The 15,998-nt window shown below is 47.6% G+C and overlaps 2 protein-coding genes across 2 annotated transcripts; one reads left to right on the forward strand and one right to left on the reverse strand.

Moving 5' to 3' along the window:
- Positions 1-1,609: 1,609 nt before the first annotated feature.
- On the reverse strand, positions 1,610-3,431 carry KHDC3L (KH domain containing 3 like, subcortical maternal complex member). Its single transcript, XM_055256229.2, has 3 exons — positions 2,909-3,431; positions 2,533-2,712; positions 1,610-2,245 (listed from the first exon to the last, which is right to left on the reverse strand). Exons 1-3 carry the CDS (start codon positions 3,075-3,077, stop codon positions 1,974-1,976), a joined length of 621 nt encoding a protein of 206 aa, XP_055112204.2. The 5' UTR covers positions 3,078-3,431; the 3' UTR covers positions 1,610-1,973.
- An 8,708-nt stretch (positions 3,432-12,139) lies between these two features.
- On the forward strand, positions 12,140-13,360 carry DPPA5 (developmental pluripotency associated 5). Its single transcript, XM_055256302.1, has 3 exons — positions 12,140-12,302; positions 12,383-12,562; positions 13,037-13,360. Exons 1-3 carry the CDS (start codon positions 12,191-12,193, stop codon positions 13,093-13,095), a joined length of 351 nt encoding a protein of 116 aa, XP_055112277.1. The 5' UTR covers positions 12,140-12,190; the 3' UTR covers positions 13,096-13,360.
- The last annotated feature ends 2,638 nt before the right edge of the window (positions 13,361-15,998 follow it).

Below are 15,998 nucleotides of genomic sequence, written 5' to 3' on the forward strand. Positions count from 1 at the left end.
CGGGAGGCTGAGGCAGGAGAATTGCCTAAACCCAGGAGGTGGAGGTTGCAGTGGAATGCCATTGCATTCCAGCCTGGATGACAGAGTGAGACTCCGTCTCAAAAAAAAAAAAAAGAAAAAGAGTAGACTTGCCCTCTTAAATATTAAAAGTCTATAAAGCTACTTAATTAAAATAAGGGGTAGATACCAGAAAAAGAAAAGTTACACATGAACATAAACATAAAATAGATTGGTGACACTGAGTTTGGGCAAGGACAGTGAAAACAGCTTGTAAAGGAGAGAATCTGACATTCTGGTAAGGTGGGTATTACACAGAGAAAGACAACATACACATTGAGTTTTAGCTCTGCTCTGATGTAGCCTCATTTGAAACTGATTTTGTGTTGATTTTGAATTTAAAATGTTCTAAAGTTCTTCTAAAATTAGTCAACTATTTTAATAAAATGATTAGCGGTTAAAAGTTGCTAATAAGTTATTGTAAATTCAGCTTTATGTGGTAATTCCCTTATTGTAAGATACATGATTATTTTAAACTGGAGTGATAATTAGCGGTGACAAAAGAGTCTGTGATAGACATTCCCCTGATATTTAAACTTAGCTTTGAACTTTTAAAAATTACTAGTGATTGGCCGGGCGTGGTGGCTCATGCCTGTAATCCCAGCACTTTCGGAGACCCAGGCGGGTGGATCACCTGAGGTCAGACCAGCCTAGCCAACACGGTGAAGCCCCTTCTCTACTAAAAACACAAAAATTAGCTGGGCGTGGTGGCGCGGGCCTGTAGTCCCAGCTACTCGGGAGGCTGAGGCAGGAGAATCGTTTGAACCCCGGAGGCAGAGGTTGTGTTGAGGCGAGATGGGGCCGTTGCACTCCAGCCTGGGCCACAGAGCGAGACTCTGTCTCCAAAATAAAATGAAAATTACCAGTGATTCTTGGTTGGTAAAAAAAAAAAAAAAAAAAAAAAAAAGGGGGAAAAAAAAATCCTAATTATAGAATTACTGCATGCTATTGTTTAATCCTAGCACCCAGCTGTTGGCTTGCATCCTTCTAGATTAATTTGCAGGCTCAAGGACCTGCATCCCAGCGCCTTGACCATAGCTGTGACCCTAGGGAAGCCGAAGTGTTCTTTGCTGGGGCTCCTCGCTGCCATAGTAACTGAAGAGAGTAGCTGGTGCCTGTATCTTGCCGGTGTCCATGACCTTCGTGGAAGATGGGTGACCCAAGCAAGACCTGAAGACGGCAACTGTGCAGCCCAAGAGTGCAGCTCGGGTCTCTCCCTTTTCTCCTTCCCTGATGTCATTTTCCCCAGCTGGGAAAGTGTTCTGTGACAGCGTAGCAATACACCCAGGGCCTTCCAAATCCAGCTGGCCCCCAAGCGACAGTTTTCTCATCCCAAGTCACCTTGAGTAGAAAGACAGCGGGCTTGGAGAGGTTTCCTAGTGGGCCAGAGAGGCTTCTCACCTGTTAAAGCCAGATGCGCGCCGTTAAGGAGTACAAAGGTCACACCGGACCACAGCCGGCGAAGATTGCCACCTCAGGCCGCTAGGAACCAGAGGCCCCACCTGCCTCGAGGTAGAGAGCTGCGAAGGGCAGAACTGGGCTGCTGGAGTAATACGCCTTTCCCTCCCCTCTACCTTCCAAAATACAGACGTTAGGGAAATGCAATTATTTATTAGAACTCAAGTTTGTGTTGGCAACCATTCAACAGAAGGTGTAAAACAAAAACAATCCACATCATCCTTCCTCGCCACCCCAGCTTCCTGGACTTAAGTCGCGGGGGTGGGGGTGGGGGTTGGGGAGGCGGGCTTCCACTTTGCAATTCTTTATTAGAACTCAAGTTTGTGTTTGCAACCATTCAACAGAAGGGGTAAAACAAAAAATCCACAACATCCTCTCCCCAACCCCAGCTTCTGGGCGGAAATACGGGCTTTCACTTTAACCCCTGACTGGCTCTGGCTCCAGGCCCTGAGATGCCTTCATAATCTGGTAACTGGGTCCCGGGCATCCTCGCGAAACCGCTGGGTCACTGCCTTGCTGGCAGCTTCGGGGGATCGCTGGGTCCCCGACTCGTTGGCAGCCTGGAGAGACTGCTGGGTCCCGGCCTCCTGCGCCTCCACCGGAGAACCCTGTGTCACGACCTCCCGGACCTCCACCGAACGCTGGGTCCCGGCCTCCCGGACTTCTATTGAAGACCGCTGGGTCTCGGCCTTCTGAGTGGCGACATCCTGGGCAAGGGCCTTTCCTGAGCCTGGAAGAAGAGCCGTGTGCAGAGGCCACAGCTGTGTCTCTATATCCTCTCCAAAAAGGGACAGTCACCCAAGCGGCCTGCTGGAGTAGGAGCCAGGAATCCCAGAACGAGGGTTCAATTTGGCCTTCTGGATCCGTGACAACGAGAACCGCCCCCTCCCCCACCCCCACCCACCAACCGCGGGCCGACTGGGAGGGCGAGACTGCCGCCCCAGCAGCCAGGAAACCCCAGGATCACTCCTACGGAGCCAGGGTTTGCTGCAGGTAGCCCTATTCCCAGCCCCGTACCTTTCGCCTGGAGCTGGCGGTGATAGTCAGCCAAGTTCATGATCATCTTGATTGTGTCCTCCTGGTAAGAAGGCCTCCCAAATACCAAGATCTCAGCCTCGCCGTTAGGGTCCAACCGATTCACGTGAATCAAGATTTGGGACATACCCTGGACGTGCGGGATGCGTTCTCCGCCCCGGCCTGCGCGGGTAGCAGAGAGGCTGTGAGGGACTGGTGGCTCCCGGGGGTCTTGGGAGGGGAAGGTGGAAGGAGGAGACAGCCAGAGGGCATTGGCTACTGGGGAGGATTGCCCTGGAACGCAGCCAGAATAGGTGGGGTGTGGGTATGGGTGGCAGAAAGAAGCCGCATGGGGGCTGCCCCTCATCGGTCCACTCACCGAAGATCTTTTCCACCAGCCAAACCTCAAGGCGAACTACCTTCGGATTCTTCAGGAACTCAGAGTGGAACCAGGAGAACCGCTTAGGGAGGTGACCGAGCACCTCGACTGGCATTGCTTTTGGCTGCATCAGTTGCACGAGCGTCGGAAACCGCCTGGGAGTGTCCATGCTGCGGCCGGCCCTGCAGGAGACAAGAACACCACAGCAAACCTAAAGGCCGAGCTGGAGCTGGGCGACTAGAACCGCGGTTCCGCCTGGGCCTTATTTCAAGGGCTTTTGGCCAGCCCCTCCTCTCCAGCCGCGCCCTTCTCATTGGGTCCCAGGCCTCGCCTCCGCCTCCAGGAGCCCCGGCTTCTTCCGAGGCCGCGCAAGTGCACTGGTTCCTGGGCTGCTCTTACAGTGTCCCATCTGTCAGAAGCAGCCCTTTTCCCAGCGCACCCGGTAGGAGGAACCGGACTCTGGGCACCAGGAATCCGCTGGTGCCCAGAGGGAGTCTTAACCATGGATTCAGGGAGACGTGGGCAAGCCCAGTATCTCCCCCAGAGGAAAGAACTGATACTTGCAGAATGAATACTTCATAGGTCCCTCCCACGCTTCTGATCCCTGGCCACTACGTTTCCTCCCTCTGGACCAGGTTTTCAGATTATTCTGTCACTTGCCTGAGACTGCTGACTACAGAGCAGAATAAGCGTCCCCGCCTTTTTTCTTTTTCTTTCTTTCTTTCTTTCTTTCTTTCTTTCTTTCTTTCTTTCTTTCTTTCTTTCTTTCTTTCTTCTTTCTTTCTTTCTTCTTTCTTTCTTTCTTTCTTCTTTCTTTCTTTCTTTCTTTCTTCTTTTCTTTCTCTCTCTCTCTTTCCTTCTCTTTGTTTCTTTTCTTTTCTTTTTCTTTTCCTTTTTTTTGTTATAGGGTCTGTGTAGTGAGATTCGTACAGTAAAAAAAAAAAAAAAAAATGGATAGAAAAAAGTTATGGGGCCTGGCTATGTTGCCCAGGTTGACTTCGAACTCCAGGGCTCAAAAAAATCCTCCCTCTTTAGCCTCCCCAGTAGTGGGACTATAGCATGCTTTTAATTAATGTAGCCATGAACACACCTAACCACAGATAGTTCTCCTGGTTTGGACACAAGATGAGATTCATTGAAAATTTTTGACGTCTATTCTCTTTTTTATTTTTAATGTTTAAAACTTGCGACAGGGTCTCTCTGTGTCACCCAGGCTAGGGGGCAGTGGTGTGATTATAGCTCCCTGCAGCCTCCATCTCCTGGGCTCAAGAGATCCTCCCTCCTCGGCTGCCCCAGTAGCTGGGACTACAAGCCCCCGCCACCATGCCCAGTGATGCCTCTGTTCTCTAAATAACACAATTATATTTGTCTCTTTCTTCCTTCCTTTCCTTTTTCCTTTCCCTTTTCCTTTCCTTTCTTTTCCCCTTCCCTTTCTGACAAGGGTTCGTTATGTTGCCCAATCTGGTCTTAAGCAATCCTTCTGGCCTGGGCAAAATGATAAAACCCCATCCCTACAAAAAAATGCAAAAATTAGCTGGACTAGGTGGCACGCACCTGTAGTCCCAGCTACTCGGAAGGCTGAGGTGGGACAATCACCTGATCCCAGAGAGGCTGAGGCTACAGTAAGCAGTGATGGTGCCTCTGAACTCTCCCCGGGTGACAGAGTGAGACCCTTTCTCAAACATAATAATAATAATAACTGTTTGCAGGGCGCGGTGGCTCAAGCCTGTAATCCCAGCACTTTGGGAGGCCGAGGCAGGTGGATCACGAGGTCAGGAGATCGAGACCATCCTGGCTAACACGGTGAAACCCCGTCTCTACTAAAAATACAAAAAATTAGCCGGACGTGTTGGCGGGCGCCTGTAGTCCCAGCTACTCGGGAGGCTGAGGCAGGAGAATGGCGTGAACCTGGGAGCAGAGCTTGCAATGAGCCGAGATCGCGCCACTGCACTCCAGCCTGGGGGACAGAGCAAGACTCCGTCTCAAAAAATAATAATAATAATAATAACTGTTTTAGATGTGTTGCTATAAGATAAATTATAATTTATAATTTATTTTTATTCAGTATTGAAACACTAAAGAGAACTTCAGGTTTGCCACATTAATAGGCTGAATGTATATATCAGACCACGCCCAGCCGGCTGAATGTATTTGATATATAGGAATGATTTAGTAGTTGGCAAATTCTTACTTGCTAATTGAGACGATTAAAGTACTTTGCAAAACAACAAGAAAAAAACCCCATTAAAAATGGGGCAAAGTCGGGCGCAGTGGCTCACGGCAGGAGTTCTAGACCAGCCTGGCCAACATGGAGAAATCTTGTCCCTACTAAAAATACAAAAATTAGCCAGGCATGGTGACGGGCACCTGTAATCCCAGCTACTCAGGAAGCTGAGGCGTGAGAATCGCTTGAACCCCTGAGGCGGAGGTTGCAATGAGCCGATATCAGACTACTGCACTGGCAGCCTGCTGGATAGAGCGAGACTCTGTCTCCACAAAACAAACAAACAAACAAAACTGGGCAAGGAACATAAAGAGATATTTCTGAAAAGAAGAAATACAGGCAGCCTACAAACACATGAAAAAATGCTCAGCATCACTAATCAGAAGAGGAATGCAAATTAAAATCACACCGATATACCATCATATACCAGTCACAATGGCTTTTATTAAAAACTCAAAAAACAGGGCTGGGCGTGGTGACTCATGCCTGTAATCCCAGCACTTTCGGAGACCCAGGCGGGTGGATCACAAGGTCAGGAGTTCAAGACCAGCCTGGCCAACATGATGAAGCCCTATCTCTATTAAAAATACAAAAATTAGCCGGGCGCAGTGGCAGGTGCCTGTAATCCCAGCTACTCAGTAGACTGAGGCGGGAGAATTGCTTGAACTCAGAGGGTGGAGGTTGCAGTGAGCTGAGATTGAGCCACTGTACTCCAGCCTGGGTGACAGAGTGAGATTCCGTCTCAAAAAAAAAAAAAAAAAAAAAAAAGTAAAAAAACAGGCCGAGCGTGGTGGCTTACGCATGTAATCCCAGCAATTTGGGAGGCCAAGGCAGGCGCATCACCTGACATCAGGAGTTCAAGACCAGCCTGGCCAACATGGTGAAACCCCATCTCTACTAAAAATACAAAAATTAGCCAGATATGGTGGCAGGGGGCCTGTAATCCCAGCTACTCGGGAGACTGAGGCAGGAGAATCGCTTGAACCCAGGAGGCAGAGGTTGCAGTGAGCCAAGATCATGCCATCGCACTCCAGCCTGGAGGAGAGAGCAAGACTCTGTCTCGGGGAAAAAAAAAAAAAAGAAATAAAAAATGTCAAAAAACGACAGGGAGCCGGGTGCAGTGGCTCACGTTTGTAATCCTAGCACTTTGGGAGGCCGAGGCGGGCAGATCACGAGGTCAGGAGATCGAGACCACGGTGAAATCCCGTCTCTACTAAAAATACAAAAAATTAGCTGGGCGTGGTGGCGGGCGCCTGTAGTCCCAGCTACTCGGAGAGGCTGAGGCAGGAGAATGGCGTGAACCCGGGAGGCGGAGATTGCGATGAGCCGAGATTGCGCCATTGCACTCTATCCTGGGCGACAAGGAGAGACTCCCTTTCAAAAAAAAAAAAAAAAAAAAAGAGAAAAGAACACAAAAGAACACACATACATACACACACACACACGCCAACAAACAAAAAAAAAACAAACGACGGGGCACGATGGCTCACGCCTGTAATCCTAGTACTTTGGGAGGCTAGGATTTTTATATCTACCACTATCTTTCACCCTCTTCCAACCCAGGTAAGCTGGGACTTAACTACGTGCATCAGACCTAGATCGTCTTAAAACACAGATATGATTTTGTTAGATCAATATTCAATGTTTGCACTATTACAACTTTGTAAACTGTTCATAACCGTATATACTATGACTTCTTTTCTTGACAAAGTTACCCTTTTCTAGATATTAATAATGGATTTATTTATTTATTTTTGATGAGACAGCGTCTCACTCCGTCACCCAGGCTAGAGTGCAGTGACCCATCAGAGTTCACGGCAGCCTCCAACTTCTGGGCTCAAGTGATCCTCCCACCTCAGCTTCCTAAGTAGCTAAGATCATGGGCATGTGCCATCACAACTAATTTGTTTTAGTTTTTTTTTAAGGACAGGCTGGTCTTTTTTGTTTTTGTTTTTGTTTTGTTTTTTTTTGAGATGGAGTCTCGCTCTGTCAACAGGCTGGAATGCAGTGGTGCGATATCGGCTCACTGCAACCTCCACCTCCTGGGTTCAAGCGATTCTCGTGCCTCAGCCTCCCAAGTAGCTGGGATTACAGGCATCCGCCACCATGCCCAGCTAATTTTTGTATTTTTAATAGAGATAGGGTTTCATCATGTCTCAGTGTGTGCAACATGGCCACTGTATGCCCAGGCTGGTCTTGAACTCCTGGGCTCAAGCGATTCTCCCACCTTAGCCTCCCAAAGTGTTGGGATTACAGGCATCAGCCACGGAACTCAGACTTATTTCTTTAATATGTATTTTTTCCCAATCTTCATGAATATTTACCTTGTATGCTATCTTTTACTTGTGCTAGTAATGCTATTGAAATCAGTATCCTTCTACATGTCATTTCTTACAAGGGGGAGTATAACTATAGGATGAAATTTCAAATGTAGAATTGCTGAGTCAAAGGATCTGTAAATTTCCAATTGATAAGGTATTGCCAAATGGCGTCCCACTGAGGTCGAACCAACCTATATACTCGCCAGCATTGTTGCTAACATTATAATATGATAAACATTGACATTAATTTTGGATAAAACCAATGCATATGCTTTTAAGTGTTCCTCTTTTCTAAAAAATCATTATTTGGAAATACAAGTGTGGATGGGTGGCAAGCAGAGCCGATGCAATGGCCAGATGTCCTCTAAGACACTTGCTGCAACCCAGACCTACAGCAGAAGTGATCTTTAACATTTGGTTATAAAAATTTTCTCTAGGGCCAGGTGTGGTGGCTCACACCTGTAATCCCAGCACTTTGGGAGGCCGAGGCTGGGGGATTGCTTGAGGCTAGGAGCTCTAGACCAGCCTGGGCAACATAGGGAGAGCCCCACCTCTATAAAAACTAAAAAATTAGTCATGCATGGTGGTGCATGCCTGTGGTCTCAGCTACTTGGAAGACTGAGGTGGGAGGATCGCTTGAACCAGAGAGGCCAAAGCTGCAGTGAGCCGAGATCACCACTCTGTACTCAACCTGGACAACAGAGTGAGACATTGTCTCAAAAATAAATAAATTAATTAATAAAACTTTTTCTCCAAATAATTTGTTGAAATAACTCAAGTCTTCAAGGTTTAACTTTCCAACTGTCGGCTCAAACATGCACTGAAACTCCGGCCTTCAGTATCCTAGCAAAAATCCCCCTTTCCAAGATTTTGAGGTGTATTGGAGAAACCGCCATTTTAAACAACAGAAACTGAGCTCAGATCGAAGTAGACAGAGGGCAAGGCAGGCATTCCTAGGGACCAGGTAGAACCCAACTGGAGAGGAAGATGACACATTCAACATGCTGTGGAGGAGGGAGAGTGGGTTTTATCCAGGATCACATGGGATAAATGCAAGGACAGGCTCAAGTTTCCTACATGCAGCATTTCTCAATCGCATTTTCCTTGGCAAGAGTTCTTTCCTTGGCAAGGTCGGGAGTTCGAGATCAGCCTGATCAACATGGAGAAACCCCATCTCTATTAAAAATACAAAATTAGCCGGGCATGGTGGTGCATGCCTGTAATCCCAGGTACTCAGGCAGGAGAATCGCTTGAACCTGGGAGGCAGAGGTTGCAGTGGGCTGAGATCGCGCCATTACACTCCAGCCTGGGCAACGAGAGCGAAACTCCGTCTCAAAAATGTAATAAAATAAAATAAAAATAGCTAGGCACAGGCCGGGCGCCGTGGCTCACGCTTGTAATCCCAGCACTTTGGGAGGCCGAGGCGGGCGGATCACGAGGTCAGGAGATCGAGACCACGGTGAAACTCCGTCTCTACTAAAAATACAAAAAAAAATTAGCCAGGCGTAGTGGCGGGCGCCTGTAGTCCCAGCTACTCGGAGAGGCTGAGGCAGGAGAATGGCGTGAACCTGGGAGGTGGAGCTTGCAGTGAGCCGAGATTGTGCCACTGCACTCCAGCCTGGGTAACAGAGTGAGACTCCGTCTCAAAAAAAAAAAAAAAAAAAAAAAGAAAGTTGTAGGAAAGCATCTAGAGCAACACTGTCCAACTGAAATAGAATGAAAGACAAATAATACTTTCTCATAGCCTCAGTAGAAAAAAACATGTGAAATGAATTTGAATATTATATCTTATTTACTTTAATATATCCAAAATATTATCATTTTGGCTGGGCACAGTGGCTTGCGCCTGTAATCCCAGCACTTTGGGAAGCTGAGGTGGGTGGGTCCCTTGAGTGCAGGAGTTTGAGCAGGAGTTTGAGACCAGCCTGGGCAACATAGCAAAACCCTGTTTTTTTGTTTTTTTGTTTTTGAGACAGGATCTCACTCTGTCACCCAGGCTAGAGTGCAGTAGCGCAATCTTGTCTCACTGCAACCTCCACCTCCTGGGCTCAAGCAATTCCTTTTGTCTCAGTCTCCCCATTAGTTAGGACTACAAGCATGCACCCCCACACCTGGCTAATTTTTGTCTTTTTTGTAGATACGGGGTTTCGTCATGTTGCCCAGGCTAGTCTTGAACCCCTGAGGTCAGATGATCCGCCAGCCTTGGCCTCCCAAAGTGCTGGGATTACAGGCATGAGCCACCCTGTCCAGCCACCAAGACCCTGTCTTGACTGAAAAAAAAATTAAAAAAAGGAAAAACCAAAATATTATAATTTTAACATATAATCAGTCTAAAATTGTTAATGAGAATATTGAAATTTTTGGTATTAATGTCATCAAAATTTTACATGTAGCTTACACTTACAGCATATCTCAAATCAGACTAGACACATTTCCAGTCCTCATGTTACTAGTGACTTTTGTATTGGACAGTGCAGATCCAGAGTGACTTTTCTTGAAATGCAAAGGAAGGTACCATGGAATAACATGTTTAGGAATAAGTAAGGTATACAGAAGTAGAAGTGAGGGTTGCTTTTCATAAGAGTCTGGGTGACAGGAAAAATGGAGCTTGGGCTGCAGGTGGAATGGGAGATGGGAAATTGAAAGTTTAGTATGGCTGGGCCTGGTGACTCATGCCTGTAATCCCAGCACTTTGGGAGGCTGAGGCAGGCAGATCAGGAGGTCAGGAGTTCCAGACCAGCCTGGCCAACATGGTGCAACTCCATCTCTACTAAAAATACAAAAATTAGCCAATGTGGTGGCGGGTGTCTGTAATTCCAGCTACTCAGGAAGCTGAGGCAGGAGAATTGTTTGAACCCGGGAGGTGAAGGTTACAGTGAGCTAAGATTGTGCCCTGCACTCCAGCCTGGGTGACAGAGCAAGACTCCATATATATAATTTGATTATTTGGCCAGGTGCGGTGGCTCATGCCTGTAATCCCAGCAGTTTGGGGGGCCGAGGTGGGCAGATCACTTGAGGTCAGGAGTTTGAGTTCGAGACCAGCCTGGTCAACATGATGAAACCCTGTCTCTACTAAAAATACAAAAATTAGCCAGGCATGGTAGCTGGCACCTGTAATCCCAGCTACTGGGGAGGCTGAAGCAGAACTGCTTGAACCCAGGAGGTGGAGGTTGCAGTGAGCAGAGATCGTGCCACTGCACTCCAGCCTGAGCAACAGAGTGAGACTCTGTCTCAAAAAATCTAAATTTAATTTAAAAAATAATAAAAATAAAATCAAAGAAACCCAATTCACTCCACATACTTTAGCATGTTTCTCCTGAGAATAATGACCTTATCTTACATAACTGTAGTACACTTATCCCACTCTAGAAGTTTCTAAACTTTAGAAGTTTCTAATACTACTTTGAAATATAGGGCATATTAAAATTTCCTTCATTGTCCTGAAATGCACCCCCCATTTTTGATTCAGAATTACTTGAACTATGCACACAGCATTTAGTGTCTCTTTAGTCAATTAATAAAACGGTCCTCTTTTTGTTTTTCAGATATTGAACCAGAAGTCCATTTGTCCCATTATTGGTGATGTTAACTTGGGTTAAGGTGGCTTCTTCCAAGTCTCTATTGTAAAGGAACTTTTTTTTCTTATTATGTAATTCATAATCTGTGCCTAGGGCTTCCAAACTTGTGACTACCTAGTTCCTCAACAGTCTTCATCTGATAGTTTTAGCTATTGATGATCATTTTCTAAATTAACTACACTGGTGGTTGCAAAAGAACCCATTATGTGTGTGTGTGTGTGTGTGTGTGTGTGTGTGTGTGTGTGTGTGTGTGAAGAGGTCTGCCTTAAGAAACCCTCAATAATGGACAGCTGAGGGGATATTAGATGTTACCAGGACTGGAAATGCCAGCTTAATCACCACCTGTAAAGCCATAAAACAGTGAAATCACACTCTCATCGAGTGAATCCAGTGCATCGCTCCAAACACTATGTTTAAAAAACGAATAAACCAAATTTATTTACAGAGGAGCCAGAAGCCTGGACCGGTTTTGGCTGGAGTGCGCAGGCGGGGCACGGATGAGCTTTAAAATCCGCGTAGGTTCAAAGGCTCTAGAGCCAGGGGCTTCGAAGAACGCTAATCCCTTCAGGTAAGATAATCAGTTTCCGAATTTCGGTTTTCTCTTTTGTTCAATGGCATGAGTTCCTCCAGAGTTCCCGGGACGTTGTCCGGGTCGCCAGCAAAGTGGAGCCGCGGGTCCTGCTCCTTAGGGCCAAGGGGATACGGACCCTTCTTTGGAACGTCTGAGGCAGGAACTCGATTCGGCAGCTACTGGGTGGTCCTCGCACCCTCAATCCTGGACGCCCGCTTTCCGAGGTTCAGGTACCACCAGTTGTTCCCTAGAGGAAGAGTCAAGAGCGCCCTGCCCCCAGCCATTCCCAAGCCCATGGGATTCTGATGCGAAAGACACAGGTCAATGCAGGTGGAAACCCTAGTTAACTTGGAGACAGCTGGGCCCGGGTGAGGCTCTCCCGAAGTCACGGGAAGCGGAAGAGGTGGCAACCTGCTGGACTGCAGCCAGGGCGGCCGGGCACGGACCGAGGGTCCTGGCCCGGGCCGGGGGCGGGGCCTGGCCGGGGGCGGGGCCACCAGGTGCGAGGCTTTACCACCCCTGAGCCTCGGCCGGCGTGATTAGGCCTGGCTTGCGCTGGAGCGTGGTTTTGGTTGTGAGGGTCATAAGATGGGAACTCTCCCGGCACGTAGACATATCCCGCCGTGGGTGAAAGTTCCCGAAGACCTGAAAGATCCAGAGGTGTTCCAGGTCCAGACGCGGCTGCTGAAAGCCATGTTCGGTGAGTATGCCTAGTACTGGCGGGCTGCCCCGGCTCGGGAGTCTCAGCCGGCCCTGGGCTCTCATCCCTTTTCCCAACAGGCCCGGACGGATCTCGAATCCCTTACATCGAGGAGGTGAGCAAGGCCATGCTCGAGCTGAAGGCTCTGGAGTCTTCAGACCTCACCGAGGTCGTGGTTTACGGCTCCTATTTGTACAAGCTCCGGACCAAGTGGATGCTCCAGTCCATGGCTGAGTGGCACCGCCAGCGCCAGGAGCGAGGTGAGAGGCCCAGGGACTGGGTACGCGGAACACAGGCTCGCGGGGGCCGCTTCGCGCCTCTCCTCCAGCCCTCTTCTCTTTCTCCTCTCTTGCTCGCTGCCAGCACCTTGGGAGTCACCAGGGGTGCCCTTGGCATCTGGATCTTCCCAAGACCCCTTTGGGAGTGGGGACCCCAGAGTGCCGGCGGTCGGTCTTGGAGACCCAAGGGTGAGACTATGGTGAGAGGCGGCCGGTGCTGGACCCACTGGGCAGGGTTATCTGAGCTATCTCAACCGTCTCCCCGCCCCCTTCAGTTTCTTGGAGAATGTTCTAATGGGCCGAGTAGTCTCCGGTTCCGAGGTTCTGGGCCTGAGAGTCAGGCCCAGAACGCCTGGATCAGAAGTCCCAGAAACGAACCCTGAAAGAGGCGGAGAACAGTCCGGGCGCTTACTATCTTCCCCCAAACTCACGCTGCTGTTGCTATTTCTGGTGCAGGGATGCTCAAACTTGCCGAAGCCATGAATGCCCTCGAACTAGGCCCTTGGATGAAGTGAACCAGCTTCCAGCCAATGCAATGAAGGCCAGGATGCAGAGATTAGGTTGTGGCCAGAGGTAGAGTGATTCCTTCAGCTTGTTTTAAAACCTGCTCCAGCCTAAAGAATTAAGGGAAAACCATCTGTTCCCTTAAAGAGTTAAGGGAAAACCCCTGGCTCTGAGTCTTGTTGTGAATATCTCTTTGATGGTTGTCAATAAAAAGTGGTTTTCTTTTTCCATTTTTTCCCATTTTTAAAAATAAGAATAAAGTTTTAAGTAAGCTGATAGTTCAGTGTGGTTGATAGATTGTAGGTACTACCTTAAATATCTCTGAAGCACCGCTGAGGTGTGGCCCTGAGCTTAACCCTTAATTGAAACCCTCCAAAGACAAAACGAGGGTCCAAAGGCACACTTGGCTCGGGTCAAAAAGGGTGGAGGAGCCAGGGTTCTGAGATGCAGCACTGAACTAAAAACCTGTGGGAGATGTGATGATTGTCTCAAGTGACCTGGACTCACTTGAAAACCCTATAATAAGTTGATATTTTGTACATAAGCTGAAAAGCAAATGTCTCCAACAAAAATACGGGAAGTCAGAACCATTGTTAGTGTAGCATGTTTTGTGTGTGTTTTTTTGTTTTCTTTCTTTCTTTCTTTCCTTCTTTTTCTTTCTTTTTTTTTTTTTTTTCCTTGGAGAAAAGTTTTGCTCTTGTTGCCCGGGCTGGAGTGCAATGGAGTGATCTCGGCTCACTGCAACTTCCGTGAAACCTCCCGCCCCCGCCCCGCCCCTTTCAAGCAATTCTCCTGCCTCAGCCTCCCGAGTAGCTGGGATTACAAGTGAGTAGCTGGGATTACAGGTGTGAGCCACTGTGCCTGGCCAAAAGCTTAGATTTTCAAAGGGTTTTGTTCTCTTCTCCCAGGTGGTCCATACTCGGCAGATCCTCTCCTCTACAGTCTGCTTAACCTGCTTTATTTTTTCTTTATGGCATTTATAAACTCGACCGATAGTGTTAGCTGCTCATTTTCCTCCTCTCTACTCCTAAGATTTAAACTCCAACAAGGCAGGGATATTGATTTTTTTGTTGTTCTTAAGAGGGGCAATATGGTGTAGTACATAGTGGTTAAGGATAGTGTTGTAAGAAACGGACAGCAGCTAGACTACCTGGGTTTGAATCTTAGCTACTTAGTAGCTGGGGAACCAGGCATATATTAGCCTTTGTGCTTCAGTTCTCCACCTGTAATATGGGGATAATTATATCTACCTCACTGGGTTGCAGTGAGGATTAACTGAGATAAGACTATGTCCTAAGTCTGTGAAGTATTAAAACACTGTCTGACACAATGGGCATTATTTCTTGAATGTATGAAAAACAGGCTATTCTTGCTCTACTGCAGGACTGGAGTAGACTTCTCTATTCCAGGTTCTGAGGGAGGAGGGACTCCAGCTTCCAGTCCTATCCTCTAAGGTTCTCATCATTGAAGACTCAAAGAGGGAAGGCCACGAAAGTCTTGTAAATGCATTGTTTTTCTACCCCCTGGAAGTCCTGGGTGCAGTTTCTGGGACCATTAGATGCCATACCACTTGTGGGTCCCTGAGAAGACAAAGGCACATTTGGCATGCTATTGAGGTTTATTTGGAGTGGAGACCAAGGGATCAGTCACGTACCCTATTGGCATTTTGACCCTCCCCCATCCCAGCCCTGAGAGCTGTGGCTGGAAGGTCCTAAACCACTCAGCCTGGCTCCTGCTCAAGATTTTGAAGGAAGGCCAGGCGTTGTGGCTCACGCCTATATTCCCAGCACTTTGGGAGGCCGAAGTGGGTGGATCATGAGGTGAGGAGTTCGAGACAACCTGGCCAACATGATGAAACCCCCATCTCTACTAAAAATACAAAAATTAGCTAGGCGTTGTGGCGGGTGCTTGTAGTCCCAGCTATGTGGAAGTCTGAGGCAGGAGAATCCCTTGAACGCGGGAGGCTGAGGTTGCAGTAAGCCAAGACCGTACCACTACACTCCAGCCTGGGTGACAGAGAAACTCCGTCTCAAAAAAAAAAAAAAAAAAAAAAAAAAAAAATTATCTGGGCACAGTGGCACGTGCTTGTACTCAAGAGGCTGAGGCAGGAGGTTCGCTTGAGTTCAGGAACTTGGGGTTAGAGTGAGCTGTGATCGCACCAGTGCACTCCACCCTGGGCGAAAGGAGACTGTCTCAAAAAAAAAAAATCTAAAATGATAGAAGTCTCCCTCCTATCTCATTTCATATCATACATTTCCTACTTCCCGAAAATAAGCAATATTTTCTTGAGTGTCCATTCAAGAGTTTTTAAAAAATGTAAATATAAGGAATTACACGTGTAGATTATTTTCCCTCCTTTACAGCTGGGTATTATTCAATTTAATTCTCTACAAAATGACTTTTGAGTTTATTCCCAATCTTTTGCTTTTACAAAGGTGAGATGAATACATTGAATAACTTTTTTTTTTTTTTTTTTGAGACAGTTTTGCTTCTGTCACAGGCTGCAGTGCAATGGTGTGATCTTGGCTCACTGCAACCTCTGCCTCCTGAGTTCAAGCGATTCTCCTGCCTCAGCCATCTGAGTAGGTGGGATCACAGGTGTGGGCCACTACGCCCTGCTAATTTTGTATTTTTAGTAGAGATGGAGTTTCACCATATTGGCCAGACTGGTCTCCAACTCCTGACCTCAGGTGATCCACCCGCCTTGGCCTCCCAAAGTGCTGGAATTACCGGTGTGAGCCACTGTGCCCAGCCCGAATACCATTGTTTTGCAAGTCTGCCAGTAGTGTGTCTGTAGGTTAAATTCCCAGAGGGAGAATTGCTGGTCCAAAGGGGACAAACATAATTTTGCTAAATATTATCATAGAGATTGCCTATTTCCCCATTGCCTCACCCTTTTTTGTTGAATCTGATG

The sequence above is a fragment of the Symphalangus syndactylus genome, chromosome 2 (genome assembly GCF_028878055.3).
Source record: "Symphalangus syndactylus isolate Jambi chromosome 2, NHGRI_mSymSyn1-v2.1_pri, whole genome shotgun sequence".
Classification (NCBI taxonomy): Eukaryota; Metazoa; Chordata; class Mammalia; order Primates; family Hylobatidae; genus Symphalangus; species Symphalangus syndactylus.